The sequence below is a fragment of the Protomyctophum parallelum genome (genome assembly GCF_964188405.1).
Source record: "Protomyctophum parallelum genome assembly, chromosome: 23".
NCBI lineage: Eukaryota > Metazoa > Chordata > Actinopteri > Myctophiformes > Myctophidae > Protomyctophum > Protomyctophum parallelum.
In genome coordinates, this window is record NC_139715.1 from 23,229,808 (window position 1) to 23,251,704 (window position 21,897).

General features: G+C 44.3%; 1 protein-coding gene across 1 annotated transcript in view; it reads right to left on the reverse strand.

The window, feature by feature from the left end:
* Window positions 1-750: 750 nt before the first annotated feature.
* The window catches only part of slitrk6 (SLIT and NTRK-like family, member 6), a 29,855-nt gene continuing 8,708 nt past the window's right edge, over window positions 751-21,897 (reverse strand). The window contains exon 2 of the mRNA XM_083758953.1: window positions 751-4,228. Within this exon, the coding sequence (XP_083615079.1) occupies window positions 1,673-4,213 (2,541 nt within the window). The 5' untranslated portion in view covers window positions 4,214-4,228 and the 3' untranslated portion in view covers window positions 751-1,672. The remainder of the gene's footprint in view (window positions 4,229-21,897) is intronic.

Consider the following 21,897-nt stretch of genomic DNA (forward strand, 5'->3'; position numbering starts at 1 on the left):
GGCTCTCCACACCCGCAGGCACGCGTTTTAACTTTTGGGGCACACGATTGCTTGTCAGCATGCTGACAAGTGGGCTGCAGTGCTGACACTGCAGCCCACTCCCTCCTCCCCCCACCACTGTCTATGACTGCTGTTCCAAATCAGCTGACCCAAATTGGCCAAAAGGAAGATGTATGAATGAGTGATGCTGGCGGTTGCTTTCTGAGAAGGACCGATTTCGTCAGACGATTCTTGACCCCCACGGGCTTGCGTCCGTGCACACACGCACGCACGCACGCAGTCTGTCACATAAAGTACAGATTCTGTCTCTCTGTCTCTCTCTCTGTCTCTCCCTCACACACAATCTGTCACATAATGTAGTTTCTCTTTCTGTCTGTCTTTCTCTCTATCTCTTTTCATCTCTCTATCTCTTTCCGTCTCTCTCTCCCTCTCTCTCTCTCTCTCTCTCTCTCTCTCGCGTTCGCGCACAAACACACACACACACACACACTCACACACACACACACACACACACACACACACAGACACATGGACCGCACACACCATATTGGCTCTATTTTTCGAGTGCAGTACTTTCATCCGACGGAGCATTGGTCCGAACGACAACCTACCTCCTCCCTCACCCTAACCCTAACCTCCCCCGGGGCAGACACCTAAACCTAACCGCAACCCTCTCCCGACCCGCAGCGCACCTCGGAGCATTGCCCCGTCGGGCCTATGAGTTGTCGGACAAAAGGATGCCCCCCCTATTTTTCTGGCAGAGAGGAAGCAAATAAACAAACAAAAATGTTTCAGCAGGACATTGTGTGTTGATTGTCATGCACCACCTTATGGCATCTGATGATTAGTGCAATGCGTTTGTACAATATTACAGTCGTGTAAGATAATGGATTTAAGTGCTCTATTTACTGAACGGAATAACTCAATTCATATCAACATTGTCTTTGTAAATACCATCAGTTTGAGTATAAAATAAATAAATATAAAAACAAAGACGGGGAAGGGTTGCGCAGTGTCTCTGGTTGACCATGAAGAATACCATAGGCCTGGATATCAACGCACCATGAATATATGCATAATCTCCCATCGGTGTGGTCCAATGTACAGTGCAGTTGGCATTCTGCTGATGCTATGGCACAATGAGCATGCTGGTTATAGCATTATGACCTATAACTGACATACGTCAACAGTGGAATCGACTGATCCTAAATACACGCATCCGCACGCCAATTATGTGTGCAGAGTGGCGACTCTCGATTCCGTTCACTTGTTGTGGAACATCTGTTTTAGCCCGCCGAGTGTCAGATGGGCAGGTTTACGCTTTACTGAACATTTTAACTGACTGCACTGCACCAGGAGGGTTTAATCAATCACAGGTGCTCAAATTGATTTTCCCCCCCCCCTTCCCCACGCAGCCACAGGACTGCTCAAATCCCTGCAATCATTAATTAAAGTTACATTTGGCCACCGTATTATGTCTGTCACCAGCTACATAACACTGCTGTCAGGAAGAAAAATAACAACAATCTGCGTGCTACAAATGAATTGCTACTTATTGTGTCCACGGTATATATTTCAGTGTGAAAAGTACAAGAGGGCAGGTCGTACAAGGCACTTGTTTCGAGGACAAAGGAGAACATGTTTGAGTGCTGTGTGTTTTCCCAGGCTAAACTCAGTTAAACGTAGTTTGATGTTCCAGCACCTCCAAATAGTCCGGCTCGGTGTGCAAATTAGCCTTCAGTTCAAAGTACTCGTTCTTAGTTTGCTCGAGCATCACCTTGCGCGGCCTGGTGTACATGAGCGTCTCCATGAGCTTGAGCTCCTCCTGGTGCCCCGGGACCTGCATCTCCACGGCCGACTGGAGCTGGGGCATGTTTTTCCTCAGGTACTCCGTTATTCCGAGCTGCTGCAGCTCTTTCTCCTTCTCCAGAATGTTTCTGTACAGGGCGCCGGGGTCCCCGAGGGACAGGAACTCTGGGGGGCACTCGCCGCTCACGGACCTGAACTTGGGGTGTCCCGTGAGCGGCGAGGTGTTCTCCTTCTCCATGATGCTCCGGTAGACGTGTTGCTTGCCGCCGAGGCTGCCCTCCAAGCCGTAGTCGATGTCGGCGGACTCGTGCTCCTTGTGCTGGGCGCAGTAGGTGGGGTTGCGGCAGATCTGCACTATGGGGCTGTGCGAGCGCTCCTCGTACAGCGTGGGCGAGCCGGCCCGCTGGGTGAGCGTGTGGTGCGTGGTCTTCTGGCCGTACATGCTGTAGTGCAGGTGAATGGGGCTGCCCGTGGTGTTCTGCTCTCGTGGGCCCTGCTCCTCGGCGATCTTCCTCTTCGCCCGCCGCCGCCGGTGCACCACGAACACCACGGCGCCCGCGGAGCAGAATATGAGCATGAGGAAGATGACGAGGAGGCTGAGGATGAGCACGGAGAGCGGGATGGTGTCGGTGAGCGAGCTCAGGAAACCCCCGGCGGGGCTTTCGGGCCCCAGCGTGGCTGTGACGCTCTCCGCATCCACCGGGGACAGAGAGTGAAAGGTCACCAAACCGGGACACAGCGCGTCGTGGCGAAGGCTCCGCAGGTCGGCTTGTACGACTTTCTTTGGCGTGTGGCACAGAATGGAGCCCACCACAGTGTCCTTCCTCAGTTTCTCTACCCATTGTTTGAGGCTGAGCAAATCACAGCTGCAGTCCCACGGGTTCTCCTCTAAATAAATCTGCTCGAGTGCGTCGAGCTGATCAAGCACGTTGCTCACTGGCAGGTGCATGAGTAGATTTTTCCTCAGGTTTAATTTGGTGAGGGGCACGTTGCGAAATATCTGAGCGGGAAGAGAGGTGAGCTGGTTGTTATTCAGCGACAGCAGCTTGAGGTTTGGCAAAGGATTAAATGTGCCCGGAGCAATCTCTTTAATGAGGTTGTACTCCAAGTATAGGTACTCGAGATTGTGCAGGCCCACGAACATCGTGGAGACAAGCTTTTCGATCCGGTTGCCGTTCAGGTAAAGTTTTCTCAAGCTGCTCAGGCTGAGGAATGTTTCATTGTCGATGTAATCAATTCTGTTGTTCGCCAGGTTCAGCAACTCGAGACTATCATACGTGACGAAATCGTACTTCAAAAGTCTCTGGATCATATTCCCTGTCATGACCAGCTTGGTGGGGCTCTGCTCCAGTATTCCGATATCCGAGACCCTTTGAATCCCTCGGTCTTGACAATGCATCAAAAAGCCTGCCACGGGGTGATTGTGACAGGAGCAGTGCTCCACACACGGGCTCCCAGGAACGTGAGACGGCGTCGGAATTCTGCCGTCATCCTTTGCGTCCATCAGCCTGGGAATCTGAGCAGCTTTGGATGATGGAGTAACAACCATATCGAGTGACTTGGAAGGCTCCTCCAGGTTGATGTCGGCATGTGATTTACAAAGCACGTCCCGCTTCACTTTGGCCAGGATTGTGCCTTTTAGTTGGGGCGGTTCGCTACAGACCACTTCGCCGATAGCCGACTGGGCCCTCATGTTCTCCATCCAAATCTTTAGATGTAAGATATCACAGTTACAATGCCAGTTATTGTCTTCCAAGAGAAGTTCCATGATCCGTCCAATGTGCTCCAAGAACCCAACATAAGGCAGCGTCTGGAGCTTGTTACCACGCAAGTCCAAGTGGGTGAGGGGCAAAAAACGGAAAATATTGCCAGGCAAAAACTCAATGGCATTATCATTGAGAATCAGGACCTTAAGGCGGATCAGTTTGTTGAAGGCTCCCGGCTCGACCAACTGGATGAAATTGGTGTCGGCTTGGAGAAACTCTAAATTCACCAGGCCTTGGAAAGTGTCTTCTTTCAGAGTTACCAGGAAATTGCTATTTATGTGGAGTTTCTTCAAAGAGCCGAGGGCACTAAACACTCCCGGTTCGAGCTCTTGTATGCTGTTAGCCCCAAGGTGAAGTGAAAGGGCGTTCTTAAGACCCTCCATTTCCTCGGGGCGGAGCTCCGCCAGGTCATTCTTGTAGAGGTTCAGGTGGAAGGGCACGCCTGTCGGGACATTGACCTGGGAGATTTTGCTGATGTTCCTCTGCTCGCAGTTGATGTGGAGGACGCCGTCCTTTTCTTCGCAGGTGCACAGGGAGTCACAGGACTGGGTGATCGGGGATGCTGCCTCCAGGGGATGGGTGTCTTGGGACCCGGCCGCAGTGAGAAACAAGCCCAGGAAAACGATGGACGGCAGCATTTCTGTGAGAGGGATCTGGGGAGAAAGGAAGAGAAAGGGGAGGGGGGGTTAAGTGTAAATCCATGATACAGTGGAAGGACTTTCAGAGCAGTAATCATAAAACACAGCAGACAATAACAGAGGGAGGCTTGCATTAGTGATGTCTTTTATCCTATTGTTTTAATCCTCATTTGCCTAACACACAGGCGTGGCTTCGGACAGTGATTCATCCAATCTAAGTGTGTAGGATCCTGAATGTCCCAAGGAACCAGAACAAAATAATTATACTTATGTACCCGTACACACGATGAAACAATAAAGGTACACGAACAGATAAAAACCAGAGCGAAACAGGGCAAAGGAAAATGCTAGCCCCCCGCCCCCCCCCCCCCCTTCCTAAACCGCGCGCATGCGCGCACACACACACACACACACACACACACACACACACACACACACACACACACACACACACACACACACACACACACACACACACACACACACACACACACACACGCACACACACACACACACACACACACACACACACACACACTCCTCTCACACTATTATGCTCGGACTGCACCTTTCTAAACTAAATGTGTTAATATATGGAATATGTAACATAGCCTTGCATTTCGAAAAACATGCACATGTACATGTATACAGTAGGTTACTCTACGTTGTTTGCTCTTTCTTGTACTTTTTATCCCTTTGTTTGCTGCGCTTGCTTTGACTGATCTTGACTTATCTATGCTGCTGCATTGTCTGAAGGACGCCAAACAAAAGTAAGTTTTACTCTTATGTATACCTGTACACAAGATGTAACAAGTCAATAACGTACAACCTTGAACGTTGAACCTTGAATCAACTTTGAACCCACCTCTTGACTGCGTGCAAATTTCACGTGCTACCCCACATGAACTGAATAAGGCGTGAAGTGACAATTATAACTGCATCATACAATATGCATGAGCACTGTTCGCTATGGACAGAAGAGCTCTTGGGTAAAATTGTCATTCATATTGTAGTGATGTACATACACCATGTACTGTACGGCCTCAGGGAAAGGAAAAGTGTTTGCACGACATCCAAACTATATCTGTGAAATCATATAACAATAACTATTGTGTTTTTACAGCCCTATTTCTATGAATACTTTACGATGCATTGCAAAATTGTAGATTTTAGACTAACTTCTTGAAAGTAGTTACTGTAAATAAATCAGATTTTATTATGGAGGTCAGGGATGCCAGAAGACAATACCCAAGATCAGTATCATTATGCTTTATATTCAATCCATGCATTTATGAAATTATCGCAATGAGCCGCAACGTTCAAAGAAGCCAAGTAGCACTGCAGCGTCTGCCGTCGTCAACGTCATTTGCAGAGATGCCTTGCGGCGTTACTGTGGACACTTGCGTGGTAAAGCTGTCAGCAATTAGCGGGATCACAGACAACATTTGTAGTTTAGATGTTTGCACGATGTCGAAGCTGTGATCGCACACTGGATCGCGTTGTGTGATAATTTACACACACACACGCAGTGTGGATGCTGCTGTGGCCCGGAGGCACATGCAGTCATGCTGTAATTGACTATAACTGACACAATAGTGTAATGGAGGAATATTCATTTTTATACTAAAGGCTAATAACAAATCTGAGTAAAGAATGCAATGCTGGAGGGGGCAGTAGAGAAGGTTTTGTCCTTTTTTTCTACCTTGGACTACAGAGCCGCGGAGTGGCCATTGACAGAAAATAATTATAACTTGTGTGACGCTGTCCTATTTTGTGGCCTCGAATTAGTATTTAGTGGCCAGAAAATACTAATTTGAGGCCACAAACTTAATTTTTCTTCTGTCAATGGCCACTTCCGGGGCTCCGTGATTTACTGATTTTGGATTGACCAAACGTATTCTTGTAGTCGGCACATACTAGTATAGAGTATCTGTGACTCTAAATGGTATCGGATCAGCTATCGGACAACATCCCTAATGATGATCAATCATTATTCATTATTCTGTCTCGTCTCAGTAATGCCAATGATCTGTCATCATGTGCCACTCTGACCGGTGTCTCCTGTTAATCTGGGACATGGGCAGCTGACGCCCCTCCCTGTCCCTCCCTCCCCTTTTGGTGTTTTAAGCATTGTTTTACTTTAGCTATTGAAACAAGCTTGTAGGTCTGCTATTTTTGAAAAATCGTGAAAATGTGGCGCAAATCTTTGAATATATATTCTTTCAGAGCGAAAGTTTTTAACTCAAATCTTGTGAGGTCCCTGGAACAACATATTTTCAGATGGGGGTCGGCGGCCAATTACATGTAATCTTGGGGGTCCTTGACATGGCAATGTTTGAGAACGACTGACATAAAAACATGGGTTTTTTCAGAAAACTGTCAGGATTTAGAAAGCATCCATCGTCAGCATCAATCCGGACAGGAGAAGTCAGGATGTGTGTTGCTATTTATATGCTGCAGTGCCTCTTTCTGTTCTGGTGACTCACAGCAGGGATCGGGTCAATTCAGGGAGAGCCTTTTATGTCTTGCTCCACTGGATTCGCTGCCTTATTATGCAGATTGCTCATATGAGCCAAGTTGTTCTTGTGTGTCCCACGCACGCACGCATGCACGCGCACACACACGCACACGCGCACACACACACACACACACACACACACACCACCCCGGTCAGAGTGAGTCATGCCACAGACTAGTAGTCAATTCAGTCAATTTCAGAAAACCACTTAAGATACGTTTTCAGCAAAAGCAATATTGATAAGGGTTTTAAATGACCAAGTGTTTTTCTTCTTCCTTCAATTAACATTTACACACTTGACTCAAATGGCAGTATCTAGGCTGACCACAAGCAAAAGGCCAAATTCGTTAATCAGATTCAGCACAAACCCCATACACTATCTGAAAACCCTCCTCCGTCATTGATTCCCCTCTAGTTCAGCCTATTGTTTTTGAAAGTTTTCTTCCGAAGCATAATGCCAAGGCCTCTCCAAGAGCATGCAATCATTGGCACATGGGAAATGTACAGTATGGTAGTCCAAATGAGGCCGCAAGCCAGACTGTTAAGAAGCAAATTCAAGATGTGGAGACAACAAGACGGATGCTGGGTATTTGAAGGCACAGCGGAAACACCGCAATGTGATTTAGATTATGGCGAGCCACGCTACATCAAAAAGACTTGTTTGGCATTATATTATTCTCATGGAATTGGTGGGAAATTTATTGGAAACATGACTTGACGCACACAAGAAGGAGGACAAAGTGTAGGCCTGCACCGTGAATATACAAAATGAAGATGAGAAAGCGAGACGTATTCCCATGATAATTCCCCCATATTAGTTTGTTACAGTTTTGGAACGCAGACTTTTCATTTCATTGCTGTTATTCTTTAGCATCTAATGGGAGAAAATAAGTGCCTTCGGTGACAGCACCCTATGGGGCCAAGACAGCCGTATGAAGAGCAGCAGGGGGGCTATGCACAGCACTCAGCTTGGAAATTCCGATCAGCTTGAGAATTCTAATAACAGACCTAAATTAAGACCCCCTTGGACCCAAGAGCGTTTCTATATTACAATGGCTCGCCCCACCCCCAGCTAATGCAAATACATATCTCACTGTTGTACTGCTTTCCCACAACAGTGAACGATGTTAGATAGGCTACTTTGCATATTGATAATAGAATAATGTCTTGCTCAAGCCCTTTCCCCAACATAAATCAATTTCAAAGACTCCCAGCCAGGGTTGGGAGACGAAGCAAATCTTCTTCTGCTTTACTGCCTCGCTATCTCACAGTTTGCAATGTTAGTTATGTAGACCTCTGTGAAAATAGTATGACTGCGGAATTATTCATTTTGAATCATAATATGGAACTGGTATACTGGTATATCATGAGTTGTTGAGACACTTACAAATGTCATATATTTTACATGTGTACGCCTACGTATAAGAGAATATTGCTAAACAAATTCCCCACATTGCGCGGTGACAGTGCTATGGTGACAGGCCAGGGTTTGCAAAAATGCTACAAAAACAGTTGAGCATTCTTATTATGTTTTACTTTTCTTTCCCCCCCCCTTTTTTATTGCTCTACAGTAAGTAGCCTTTGGTAAACAGATACTTGGCCACCCACCCACTTCATATTATGAAGCTTATCCAACACAATGAAACCAACACCATTCTCACAGCCTCCATCTCATCCCGCCTAGACTTTAGAAAGTCCTTATACTTTAGGCTTTAAAAGCAAAAAGGTTCTCTAGTCTCCTGTCTTCAACTGGTGTAAAATTCTGAAGCTAGATAGCTGCCCTTCACTGGCTGCCGGTGAGTTTCAGGGATGATTTTAAGATATTACTGATGACTTTTAAAGCCTTGCGAGGCCTGACTCCCAGCTAGGGTAATAATAATAATAATAATCTCTGATTATGCTGGAACCACATAAGCCGGTGCACAGCCTTAGATCCTCAGGTAAGGTTCAACTACTTGGAAGTTCCCAAGACTCGCCTCGTAAGGCTAGCTAAATCAGTCTAATCGTTTAAATCACTCCTGAAAACGTATTTGTATACCAAGGCCTTTCCTTAGATTAGATACATACATAGTTACATTTTCTCTTTTATTTTGTATTATTCATACTTCCTCAGCAGTAGTATATACAGTACTTCGAAAAGAGAAAGTTTAATCAATATATTTCATGTAATGTTCATGCACTGTATGTCTCCCAACACTGCATAGACGGAAATAGAGTCTTCCACTGTGCTCTCTCTCTCTCTCTCTCTCTCTGTTCATGTGCACGTCCAGACACCACATCAAGTGAAGCTCTGTCGATGATCTCTCCTCGTGCAATGGCAGCGAGAGCAACGCATCAGCAAGCATGGTGAGGATGTGAGTCCATCCCGATGCTATTGACTTTTCACTATTTGTCTTATGAAGAATTATATAGGGCTTAAGTTAACACATTTCGCGCCATAACCGTCTATATACGGTTTACAAACCGTTTCACTTTTGTGCCAATGTTTTATATGCGTTTACGGCAGGCCTCTTGGATACAGCGTGTATCGCCTGAAACGGCATCCCTCTTGGAACGGACAAGAGAAAACAATCTATACAACCTATTGGTTGTATAACGATAATCCGCGCTCCATAGAGTCCCATAATGGCTGTGAGTTTATCTCGGAATTGAATCTCAAATGAGGTGATATGAGATGAAGTATGATCTTAGGATGTCAATAAAAACCTTGCACGTTGCTCCAGTTAACAGATTAGCGTCCTCCATGCTAGTTCCATGGTAAATCGACTCCGCTGTATAGCATCGGCTAATACTTCCGGTTGAACAGCCGCGTCACGTGGTCCTGAATATGTAGTTTTTTTTAGTTTTCGCGTGGCAAGGTTTACAGAGGTGCCCAAGAACATGCCGGCAGGAAGGAAGGAAAGAAAGAAAGAAAGAAAGAAAGAAAGAAAGAAAGAAGACACTCCTCTGGAGATTAATTATGTATCACTCGTGCGGCTCCCACTTGAGGTGTCACGATGATGCACACAATAGGCCTTCCCTATTTACTGGCCCACAAATAGGCCGTCGATGCTTGATTCGGAACACCTATCTATAGCGTTGTGCCGGGGTGTAGCGGCGATGCACAGGATCAAAGGGAGTACCTCTCCCATGCCGGATTGCTTATTCATCACAGACTACAGTACCATGTTAAAGCTGTATGGCAATTCTTCTAAGGCGCCCATGCGTGTATCTCATGCTTGTACTCTGCATGTAGTGCTGATACGCACACCAGCCACAGACCTGAGTGCTGTTCTCAAACGTGTTAATTTCAAGGACCCGCGGTTTGCTATGCATTAGGCCATGGACTCGGTGGGTGTACAGATGCCAAAGGTCAAAAACTCGGTGGGTGTACCAAATGGACCCTTGCGGGTTCCTTTTGTACACCCTCTGAGTTCCAGACTGTAAGGGTCCATTTGGTACCTATCAATAAATTTACTGGGGAACCCCCTAGAACCCCCTGAAGGACCGCTTGGGGTCCCCGGACCCCACTTTGAGAACCACTTCCTTATAAGATACACATGCACTCGTGCGCACACACACACACACACACACACACGCGCACGCCCTCCAGTTGCCACACAGATATTTAATCAAGCTCGGAATGATCTCGTGCCAAATCCGGCAGTGCAGCGTGGCACGTTCTAAACTGTTTTGCCTGCACAAATTGATCAGATTTGCCTTGAGTGATGCGCGCGACACCCCCCACGCACCCCGAGAGAAACAGATGGTGCCGATATTAGTCAATTCCACAAACAAAATGTGCAGCCAACACGAGCCAGCAGCCCCATGAAGTCAATCACTGTGTCTGCGCGCCAGTGCAGTAGATCCAAAAGAATTGTTTTCATCCAACACTCCCCTGCCACATACCTGAGGGTGATATAGCATGCAACTGCCAAGACGATTCCCTCAGGCTTTACAATGCTCTGATGCAAATGAACATAGATGTGTCACATGTACACGAATAGTCCAAGATATAACTCCGCTTTACACCATGTGTACGTGGCATAGTGGTGCTGTATGTACCACAGCCAAAATGTGCAATTTATTTAACCACCGGAAACCTATAAACCTTTTTTTCCTACACAACAATCACACCTCCTTGCAGTAAATACATACCAGCTGATCTATTATGACGTGCTCAGAAAAGGGATGCAAAAAAAAGATATCTATCTATCTATCTATCTATATATAGTATGAATAAAATCTAATTCTACAGCACAGCGTGAGAGACTGCTCTCTCTTGTTGTAAAAAAAAAGACTACTCTAAAGTGAGTAGACTGTTCACGCTCCTCATGGAGATTAAATACCAGTTTAAGGCTGACCTATTTTATCCAATCAATTTAGTTAAATACTTTAGATTAACTAAACACCAGAGATCACCAGTGGCCTTTTTAATGGGAATTAGATATCAGACTGCTTGTAATGAGCCAAAATGCTATTAACAGCGTTGAACAGCATGCAACATTAGCCACAATTTGACACAAGTTCTGTCTTTGTAACATTCAATTAATCTCTCCTCCTAATACACACACAGTCACAGACCTGACTGCGATAATAACATGGGCGCAAAATCCCACCCCAGACTTATGTTGAGCAGCAATCCGTGTCTAGCATCCTCTGTATTGTCTACTGAAGCATCAATGACATTCAACATTGTACAAAAGGTGTCGTAGGGCAACGAGCAGATTGTCAGATTCAGTTATTCGCGAGATCTAGATCCAACAGCGTAATGTTAACTTTGGGCTTGTGCCAGCCCGCTTGTGCCAGCCCGTGGCATAAGTGTCGTGTATATACACCAGTTGGGCGAGAGCCTCTCTCTTTTATATAACAGGGAGGGCAACATCCCTAGTCACGTTCTATCCCCGTCACTGTCACACTGAGTAAAGAGTCACGAATAGCCCATAGCCCATTAAAACCGGGAAGGCATCTGTGTCGTTTAAAATGTTAACCACTTCATCCACACTTTGGCTATATAAAAATAGCCGAAATACAAGCACGTCACTGCGCTGGTAGAGATTCTTTTGTTTTTATCTTGAAAACGTGTGCAAATATTTGAATGTGTATATTTCTGAAAGCGAAAGTTCTTAACTCAAATCTTTGCTTCTGGAGGTCCCTGGAACAAACTATTTTGCGGTGGGGTCGGTGGCCACGTACAATTTGAAAACGTTTGAGAACCACTGATGTAGCAACATACGATTTTCGGGGAAACTGTTCCGAAGATTTAGAAGACATTATTTTGAGGAATCGGACCCAGTCTTAATGGGTTATGAATAGAAGGCCAATTCCTGCTCTTGTACCTGCATGAGGCCACTATACGTACAACGACACCTGTTCTCCCCTCCAAACTGGTGAAACCATCGTGTCTCTTCAGTCAAGAGACAACTCTACTGCATTACAGTAATGTGCCTTCCTCCCTCTCAGCCATCACTCAGAACATTGCTCTTTGCACAAATTAAGCCTTTAACTTCTAGTGGCACGGGTAGATAATGTAGAAGATAATGTAGATACTGCTCATTGGGTAATTGTGACTCTGGATCTCTCTCTCTCTCTCTCTCTCTCCAAAAACAGTTTGTCTGTGTGGACACATCCAACAGCTCATTAATTATAAAACAAAACATGGCTCTGACTTCGTCAACACCCACGTCAACAATACTCTAGTACAACTAAGACTGCGAAAAAAAAAATGCATGGATTACATACATTATCAAGAAGTTCCATGCATTCTCTCCATTAGTGGTTGTTGAGATGCATTGGGTGCACAATTAGGACTAATGCAGACTCCTCCAAATGAACAGAATCATGTACCACAATCGTGGCACTGTGTCTTTATTTGAGCACTCCGCATTTGGCTGGGTATAAGTCAGCCAAACTGTCTAAAACATCTGCAGCCAGTATGCCACAGGCCCTCATTTGCCAAGTGTAATTCTTTGATACAGTGTGAGCCAGGCAGGAAGGAAATGGTTGCTGCTGCTTCCAGAGTCACTGAAGGGACTTGGCTGCAAAATAAACTCGGCCGCTTCTGCCGAGATACAGTGAGCCACAGGGTGGGTGCATGTCGGTTAGCAAGCCAAACATGGAACTGAGGCCGATTCTACAATTGCGTTCTAAACCAGGAGCTCTTTTAAGATTTTTCTAAAATATTCAAAAGCAACAGCTTTTGTGACGTGCTGTGAGCTGTTTTGGTTTGCGTTTTGCTTTTTGCTGGGTGAGCGCTGGCGCTGGCACTTTGGCATGGGGGGTCAGATCAACATGGAATTAATTCTGTACTGGCCATATAAGGAGCATGTCTTGAGGTCATATCAACATAATGGAATGTCAGAACATGTCAGCTCCATACAGTATATGGAGATCTAAGGGTGAGGGGACATTCTCTTGGGGTTTGATGAGGGCCTATGTAGGGCCGGCCTGTTGAAAACTCTTTCGCTGGCTGCCGGGCGTGGTTGCACTAATAACTTTGGGGCAGGCCCGTCTAGAGTTTGAAATTTTAATGGACAGGTATACGTCAAAAGGGAGACATCAAAGAGGAAGGATGGACGGGGAAGGATCAACATATGGAATGTCAGAAGCAGTTCTGACATATATCCATAAATGGAGATCTAAGGGATGACATCAGGGATCTCCATAAATGGACTTTACTATGACATCAGTGTCTCCACATCCTCATGATGATGTCACAAGACCTGGTCACCATATATGGTGCCCGACACACCAACTGACGGGAAATGACTCCATAGTTAACTGCGAGTCTGCGACCTTCGGTCGCAATTATGATTATAAATACATGAATTACAAAATGCATTGCATTTGACATTTCACAAAATTAACGATCTAGTGAACTATTACAAATAAACTATGCTAACCACATTAAACATACTGTTCCTATATTGTGCAAATGTGCCAAAGCGACACAAGAGCTTGTAGATCGGCAAGTTTTTTGTCGTACGCAAGTATATGAGCATCCGTATTGTGGGGAAAGCTTTCGCTGAATATAGCAGACCCGACAAGCTCACTACGTGACGCAACCATCTTCAGCAAAAAATCTGAACGCTATAGTTTTACAAAAAGAGAAAGATAGAGAGATACAGAGAGATATATGAGCGACGAGGAAAAAGGAGAACCATGTAAGCCCGCCGGTGGGGTGACCAGGGTTCACCTGTCGGGGTGCTGTGGAATCAAAGACTGTGCCTGGCCTGCAGTGTGCAGCCTGCAGCCTGCAGCATGCAGCCTGCAGCCTGCAACCTGCAGCCTGCAGCCTTCAACCTGCAGCCTGCAGCCTGCAGCCTGCAGCCTGCAGCTTGCAGGTTCAGTGAACCTTCTCAAAGCAGCAGCTGAACACGCAGGGAGGTGTCTTCACCATGCAGGGACCCACACACACACACAAACACACGCGCGCACACACACACACACGCACACGCACACACACACGCACACACACACACACACAGCATCATTGCGCCTAACAACAGCGCATAATCCTCCTCATAAACCATGCAGACACACTGCTGTTCTGAGCCAGTGGGCCCTGCCGTTAGATAAAAAGCAAAAGCATGATACAACTAATTATAGATGTACCGTGTGTGTGTGTGCGTGCGTACATGCGTGTGTGGGCATGCGGGTGGGTGTACTGCATGGGGGGCACTCAGCTCCCTTGGCAAGCGTGATTTAGCAGGCTTGCACTTTGAATGGTCTGTTTAACTAATGTGTAGTAATTAGTTCTCTGGAAATCGGTGGGCAGATTAAGACGGTATATTTCAGGGAGAAGACATCTGCACCTATGATTCATATTTTTTTCAGTGTGGAATGGTTTATTGTATTTATAGGATGCTTATTCTTTCCATTAAACAGGGACATTGTTGTACAGTGGATGAATTGTAAATGAATGTGCTCTGGATGTAGCGAAAAAAGGAAACAGTTTACTTTTTATAGCTATAAGTAATGTGAAACCAATTTTCACTTGGCGGGGCGCGGTGTGTGGGTGTGGTGGGTGATTTTGGCCAAGGCTTTCTATGACAATTTGTTATATCATTTAGCTTGTCTATTGCACTACCTCACTAGTTAGGCAAACTGTCATGTAAACCTCGGGCTGTCGCACCGAGGACACTGTAAGATTAATCAGCTTGAAGTGGAGCATTGTTACATTGACTTTATGCAGATGGCACTTCAAACTCTGGAGTATTTTCATCTCCGGGTGAAAATGTAAGTCTGCTGCATCCCTGGCATCCTTACACAATGCAGACTCTCGTAGAGGTTGGATGTCATCTCGCCTAATCTTGCCAGCCAACTACTCTATCAGTGAGGTTGCAGGCAACGAAGCAAAGACTATTGGGCGGGTGCCGATCACAGTTCTCATTCAAATTAGAGAGAAAAGTTACATTTCCACTGCTGAAATAGTTTTGGGTACATTCACATAGGTGACACCCTCTTCTAAATGAGACATTCTTTTCTCAGGAAGTTATTCAAAATAATGTGCGGAGATTCTTCTCAGGAAGAATTCCAGTGCAGCACTGTCCAGACTCTGGGGCAGCGGCATGCAGCGATGCAGATTATGTTGGAGAATAATATAACTAGATGTGCGGAATCCCACAGGTGTACTACTCGCTGCGTCAAAAAAAGTGCGATAATGAGTGTGGTTGAGAAGTTGAGCGCACACATCGAATGAAAGCTTTAGAAATACTCCACGAGCCATTATTCCATGATCCTTTATGAATGGCAGGTGAAGGCAGGAGGAAGATCTCCCACCTGATTCTCCCCGGGCTGCCTTGAGTGCATTCTTACTCTCTGCTCCTTCAATTTCCATTGGCTCGCTCAGCCTCTATCCATATAATGATTAGACTATTCCACGGTGCTCACAGGATAATGGGTAATGGCAGCCTCATAATTGACTAAGAATAGGTGTACATCTGCTTCCTTAAACAGTATGCAAACCCGATAGGGTTTGCAACCTATGTTTTTTTGTGTTTGTTTGTTTGTTTTAACAAAAGAGCAGATCTACAAGCTCAAAACATGTCACATTGTGATGTTCTGTGAGCTTGTAGATTGGCTATTTTTGAGGGGCTAGCGCCCCTCCTATATACAGGTTTAATGGTTGTCTTTAGTTCAATGTTTGTTTTAAAAATGCCCTTGACATTGAAAATGTACGTCATCTGGTCCCTAACACAAACAGTAAATGCCATTACAATGAAGATAATTTAATGTTTGTTTTGACACCGTTTGTTTTACATCACCATTACATCACCTATAATCAACATGAGTTGATTAGGTGACTTTAATATATTAGCGCCCCTCACTTCACACGGGTGTGATTTTTTTCCCCACACTTGTGCGTGACTGTCGCATATAAAATTGGTCATTAATTTGATTAAACATATACAAGGAGATACAAGGTGTCTGCCCAACAGTGATGATGTATACTCACACATCCAATCAGCATACCTAAATAAAAATCAGATAGTTGAAGCTTCCCTAGATATTCACAGACTTTTGTTTAAAGGGGTGGCTTTGCAGGCGGTGGGTAGAGCATAGCTTCTCAAACTAGGGGTGCCTATGAATACTTTGATAATATTTGGAATTCATCAATATCACTTCAGTTTAACCACTTACACCCTCTCTATAAAACAAGTCTCTTCACCAAAAAAGGAGTAGGTTAAACGCCAAGTATAAAAGATATTTTCAGTCCGTCCTAATTTTTTCCTCGTGACATGCTGTATCTTTGGGGGAAAGATTTACGTAAAAAAGTAAAATAAAGTTATTTACAGGGGTGACCTGAGCCAAAAATGTTTGAGAGCCACTGGTATGAAGTGACAGTATACTGTGACCCATGCACACAACCACAGGCCGTGCTACAGCTACAGTATATAAGGCCTTTGTATCCACGTTTTTCCCCGCCAAGGTACTGGGGCTTCTTGTGTGTGTGCTTTGCTTCCTTCAGGCTGTGTTGCCATGTCTGCTTATTATAAGCAACCTTTGACTTGTTATTTCTGTAAAGTCACTTGCAAATACATTATTGGTAGTGGTTGATGTTTTTTTGGGCTTGATTCTAAAGTGTACAGTAGTTGCTTACCGTATTTGGGTTTGCTTCCACATTTCTTCACATCAAGGAACCCCAGATTAATATGTAATTGTCCACAGACTTCCATTATGAACATATTTTGTGCCTTTTTTTTCATGTTTTAAAAATATTCAAAATATGTCGATTTATTCTCAATGTGTTTTTAAATAACGGATGTACAACCTCACAATGTGTCGCTGTGAGCTTGTAGATCAGCTATTTTCATTTGTGCTTGTTTTCATAGACCTGGCCACTTCTCTTGCAAAACTGGCAACACAGCAAGAGAAAGAGGAACTTATGCACACACAAACGCAATGCACTATGGGCTGTAAGAAAAAGGTCAATACTGTAGGCCTATAATTAATGTAGGAGTGTTATTTCAGGAGTATTATTTTAACCCATTAAGACCTGAGGCCTTCTAAATCAGAAGTTCTCTGCTGTGAAGTATCCATGGGAAGTTACTTTTGAACAATAAACAAACTGTAATAAATGAGCAAATCAAACACAGAAAGGAGAATAAACAGGCTCCTCTTGTAATCAATATCTTAGACGGTTCGTTGCAAAACGCATCAAACAGGTAGAAGAAGCCTTGGGCGTTACATAATTGGGTTTTGCTGCATTAACGTGCCGAGCCTGCACCTGTGGTGTGGAGTCTACACCATTTAACAGCCGTCTCAACAGGCAAAGACGCCAGATTAACCCCGCTAGCTGGGTTTAAGTGGAGGTGGATCGATCGCAAAAACAACCTGGCTTGCAACACAACGGGTCTCATATGCCAGCAGTGACGGGGGGTACGCAATAAAATCCTCTGTGTTAACTTAACTCTGTGAGTGTGCAAATGGAACCAAATGGACCTGTAAGGGTCCATTTGGTTCCATTTGTACACATGGATACATTTGACTGTGTAAAGGCATGGGGAGAAAATGGTTTGAGGACACTGCTTAATACTTGAACTAAAGCATACATCATTCAATATTGCAAATACAGAAAATAAAGTTTAGCCCTAAATAGGGGAGTAGCAATACTATCGGAAATGAATGAGTGAATACAATAAAATACACCGCACATACAACAGCAAGCATGCTCCGATATCATTGTTTCTCCTTCGATATCTCACTTACTTGTAAATGATTAATGACGCTGTCATTTTATAATGCTCTGTCAGATCTGCCTTGCATGTTTAACACATTGATTGCTAACTTTTGAAATTCTACTCAGGATTGCTTCTGCTAAGCGATTAACATTGGACTTTTTAACTTTTTAGGGGCCCACAGCGAGGGGCCTCTTATAGCACATCGCACATTGCATAAATCAAAAGGAAGCCAAACTAGTCCACTTCAATTTAAAAAAAAAAATATGATTCTACCATCTTCCATTCTGGAGATATTGACCTTTTTCTAAAACCTGCTTTTCACTGCACGCTGCTCTTTTGAAAAAACAGCAGAGATATGGAAGGTTGAAGTTGACAGACATTGACAGACAGATATAAAAATGAACACAAATAATATCATATACATACTACACACTGAATGAAAGCCCTGAATGTCTACTTTTAGGAGGAAAACAAATACACATGGTCCCATGTATAGTTTGTCAGTAATTGGCTGTTGAATGCAGCTTGCGCCCACCAGAGAGGATTTCAGAAAATGCATGGACCTGAAGAACCATTATTCACAAAATAAGGCCTATAGCGACATGTACATACTATATACCGTATGAAACAGAAGACTCTCTGCTTTCATAAGAAAAATACTTCTACTGTAATAATAATACAAATCACACCCCTGTGAAGTGAGCAGTGCAATGTTGCACAACATTGCACTGCTCACTTCACATGGGTGTGATTTTTATTATTATTACAGTAGAAGTATTTTTCTTATGAAAGCAGAGAGTCTTCTGTTTCATACGGTATATAGTATGTACATGTCGCTATAGGCCTTATTTTGTGAATAATGGTTCTTCAGGTCCATGCATTTTCTGAAATCCTCAGAGTATTTTAGACAAGACAAGGAACTGACAACTAAATATTCACAAAATAAGGCCTATACATACTATATACCGTATGAAACAGAAGACTCTCTGCTTTCATAAGAAAAATACTTCTACTGTAATAATAATGAAAATCACACCCCTGTGAAGTGAGCAGTGCAATGTTGCACTGCTCACTTCACAACATTGCACTGCTCACTTCACATGGGTGTGATTTTTATTATTATTACAGTATTAGTTTTTTTCTTATGAAAGCAGAGAGTCTTCTGTTTCATACGGTATATAGTATGTACATGTCGCTATATGCCTTATTTTGTGAATAATAGTTCTATAGGTCCATGCTTTCTCTAATCAGACCAGTGTGTGTCCAGTGGAAACCTCGTATGAATCTGATCTCAGGTCAGAATGGGCTAAAGTTCTCTCTGAAAAAGAGAATTTTATAAATGAAATGGATTCAATAGTCTAGTATTGACAAACAGTATATGGGATATGTGTATTTTATTTGTTTTCCTCCTAAAATTAGACATTTAGGGCTTTCATTCAGTGTGTAGTATGTATATGATAATTTATTTATGTTTATATCTGCCTGTCATGATAACGTCATGATGATGATGATTCTATGCACATATGTGATCATTGTCTCAGTAAACAAAATCAACAGATCGTTTGATAGCATAACAGTGACTTGAGAGGTTGACATGTCTGGACATGAACCACAGGAGCGACTCAACTCGCAGTGGGGGGGGGGGTTCCACGACATGTCTGGACATGAACCACAGGAGCGATAAGCGTAGCCCGGCTGGCTGTGATTTCGACAAAATGACAGACAACACGATGGCTTCCGCAGCTTAGGATTGTATTAGTTATCCATTACAAACGGGTCGATTACGTCCCAGACGCCTTATCACTGCAATTGGCTGGCGAAGGCGCTATGGCGATTATGGTGATCAACTGCCGAGAATCTTTTTTCCGAGAATGAGAGTAGCATTGCAAACTGCAAAACGATCGATCGCAACTCGCAGTGTGGGGGGGGTTCCACGGTGTGATATCTGCTAGCCTAGTATACTGCTTCTTTGTCCAAACATGGCTGACGCGACGGCGAAAAAAAGACAGTTGGTCAGATGTATACTGCTTCTCCTATGGCGGTCCTTCGAGAATACGTCATTCGTTTCGCGTATACCTGTGCGTGAAATGGCGATCGACCGTTGGAGATTATTCTTGGTTTATATACGGGTTTATATTTCCGAGAATGAGGCGGCAGACCGGTGAGTTGTCGTTGGAAAGAATTAGAGAGGGCTGTGTCGAGTGGATCTGTGTGAATGAGTGGGGGGGGGGGGAAGAAACTGTAATGCGATGGAGAGATGCCTCGGGAGAAACCATGTAGAAACAGGAGGGGAAGGGTAATCGAGTGTATTCACAAATTTCACACACACTAGAAAATGGGTAGCTCCATTTTAGATCCCCTGATCTGCGTTGGTCTATGCCGTGTGCAGGACGGCGATGCCGCCTCCCCAGTACGTCGTAATGGATACGGCATGCCTGGAATGTGGTTAGACCAGGCCTCTTTTCAGGAGGTGGGGGGCTTTAAACTCCCGGATCTCACAGCGGATCTTTCTGGAGGTGATCAGTGTTACATTATGTGTTGTCCGGGCGTCAGAGAAGTTGATGTACAGTATACAGTAAAAACACCAATAAAACGCTTTAGAGCGTGATGCGCAGACGGCGCTCGAGATTAATAAAACGCTTTAGAGCGTTTTGCGCAATCGATGAGTTAAGTACCACCTCCTGTGTCACCATGTAAGCCAAGGGATAACGTCACCGCCAGGTTGTCGGGTAGAAAACTATATGGCAGTGTCACGCAAAACAAGGGAAAAATGGCATATGTACAACTTCACAGACCAGCTTGTAGACCCGCTAATTAATAATAACATAATAATCAATCACCCCCCGGCTAGGTAAAGGAGGGCCCCCACTAGTGGCAATTTGATGTTATCTAGTCTGCTCCAAATCCCACAGAGCAGTTCTCAATTCTATAAGCTTCGAGGACTTTGGGTGTTCATACCAAGTGGGGAAATGAGAAATGTCCAACTTTCAGGGTATGGAAAAGTCCCTGTGAATGGACCTCCAACTTGTAATGTTTTGTCAGAATCTTTCTCATAGCTCCGACTTATATGCAGTCTTTTTGAAAAAAAATGTTTAAAGGTTATAGACATGTTAGCATGGCTATACTTAGACAGGAATATTTTATGTTGACAAACCTTAGAGGTAAAGCACAGAAAGTGGAAGAGGAGTTCTTAATTCAGTTTATTTCGAGGCTTAGTTGTATAATTTGATGGCTTGTTTCTTTTTGTTTGAGTTTTATTGTTTGTATGAGCTCTGACGTGCCATTGATATATCGGTAATGGAAGTACCTGTTTTCTGAATGTGCTCTAAATAACGTGCCTTGTAAGCTTGTGGGCTGCATGGGCACCGTGAGGCATTATTAACTATATACTTCATTCACTGTGGTACCACAGGGGTCTATATACTTCATTCACTGTGGTACCACAGGGGTCTATATACTTCATTCACTGTGGTACCCCAGGGGTCTATATACTTCATTCACTGTGGTACCACAGGGGTCTATATACTTCATTCACTGTGGTACCCCAGGGGTCTATATACTTCATTCACTGTGGTACCACAGGGGTCTATATACTTCATTCACTGTGGTACCACAGGGGTCTATATACTTCATTCACTGTGGTACCCCAGGGGTCTATATACTTCATTCACTGTGGTACCACAGGGGTCTATATACTTCATTCACTGTGGTACCACAGGGGTCTATATACTTCATTCACTGTGGTACCACAGGGGTCTTTTGCTATTTATGTTTTACTTTGGGACCTTAATCTACACTGTAAAATCCTGAGAGTGCACAAATGGTACTGACAGGTTATGACATGATACTGATATTATACTGACCATGAAACTGACTAATACTGACATGATACTGGCCATGAAACTGACTAATACTGACATGACACTAACCATGATACTGACCATGATACTGACACTATACTGGCATGATACTGACTATGATATTGACATGATACTGACCATGAT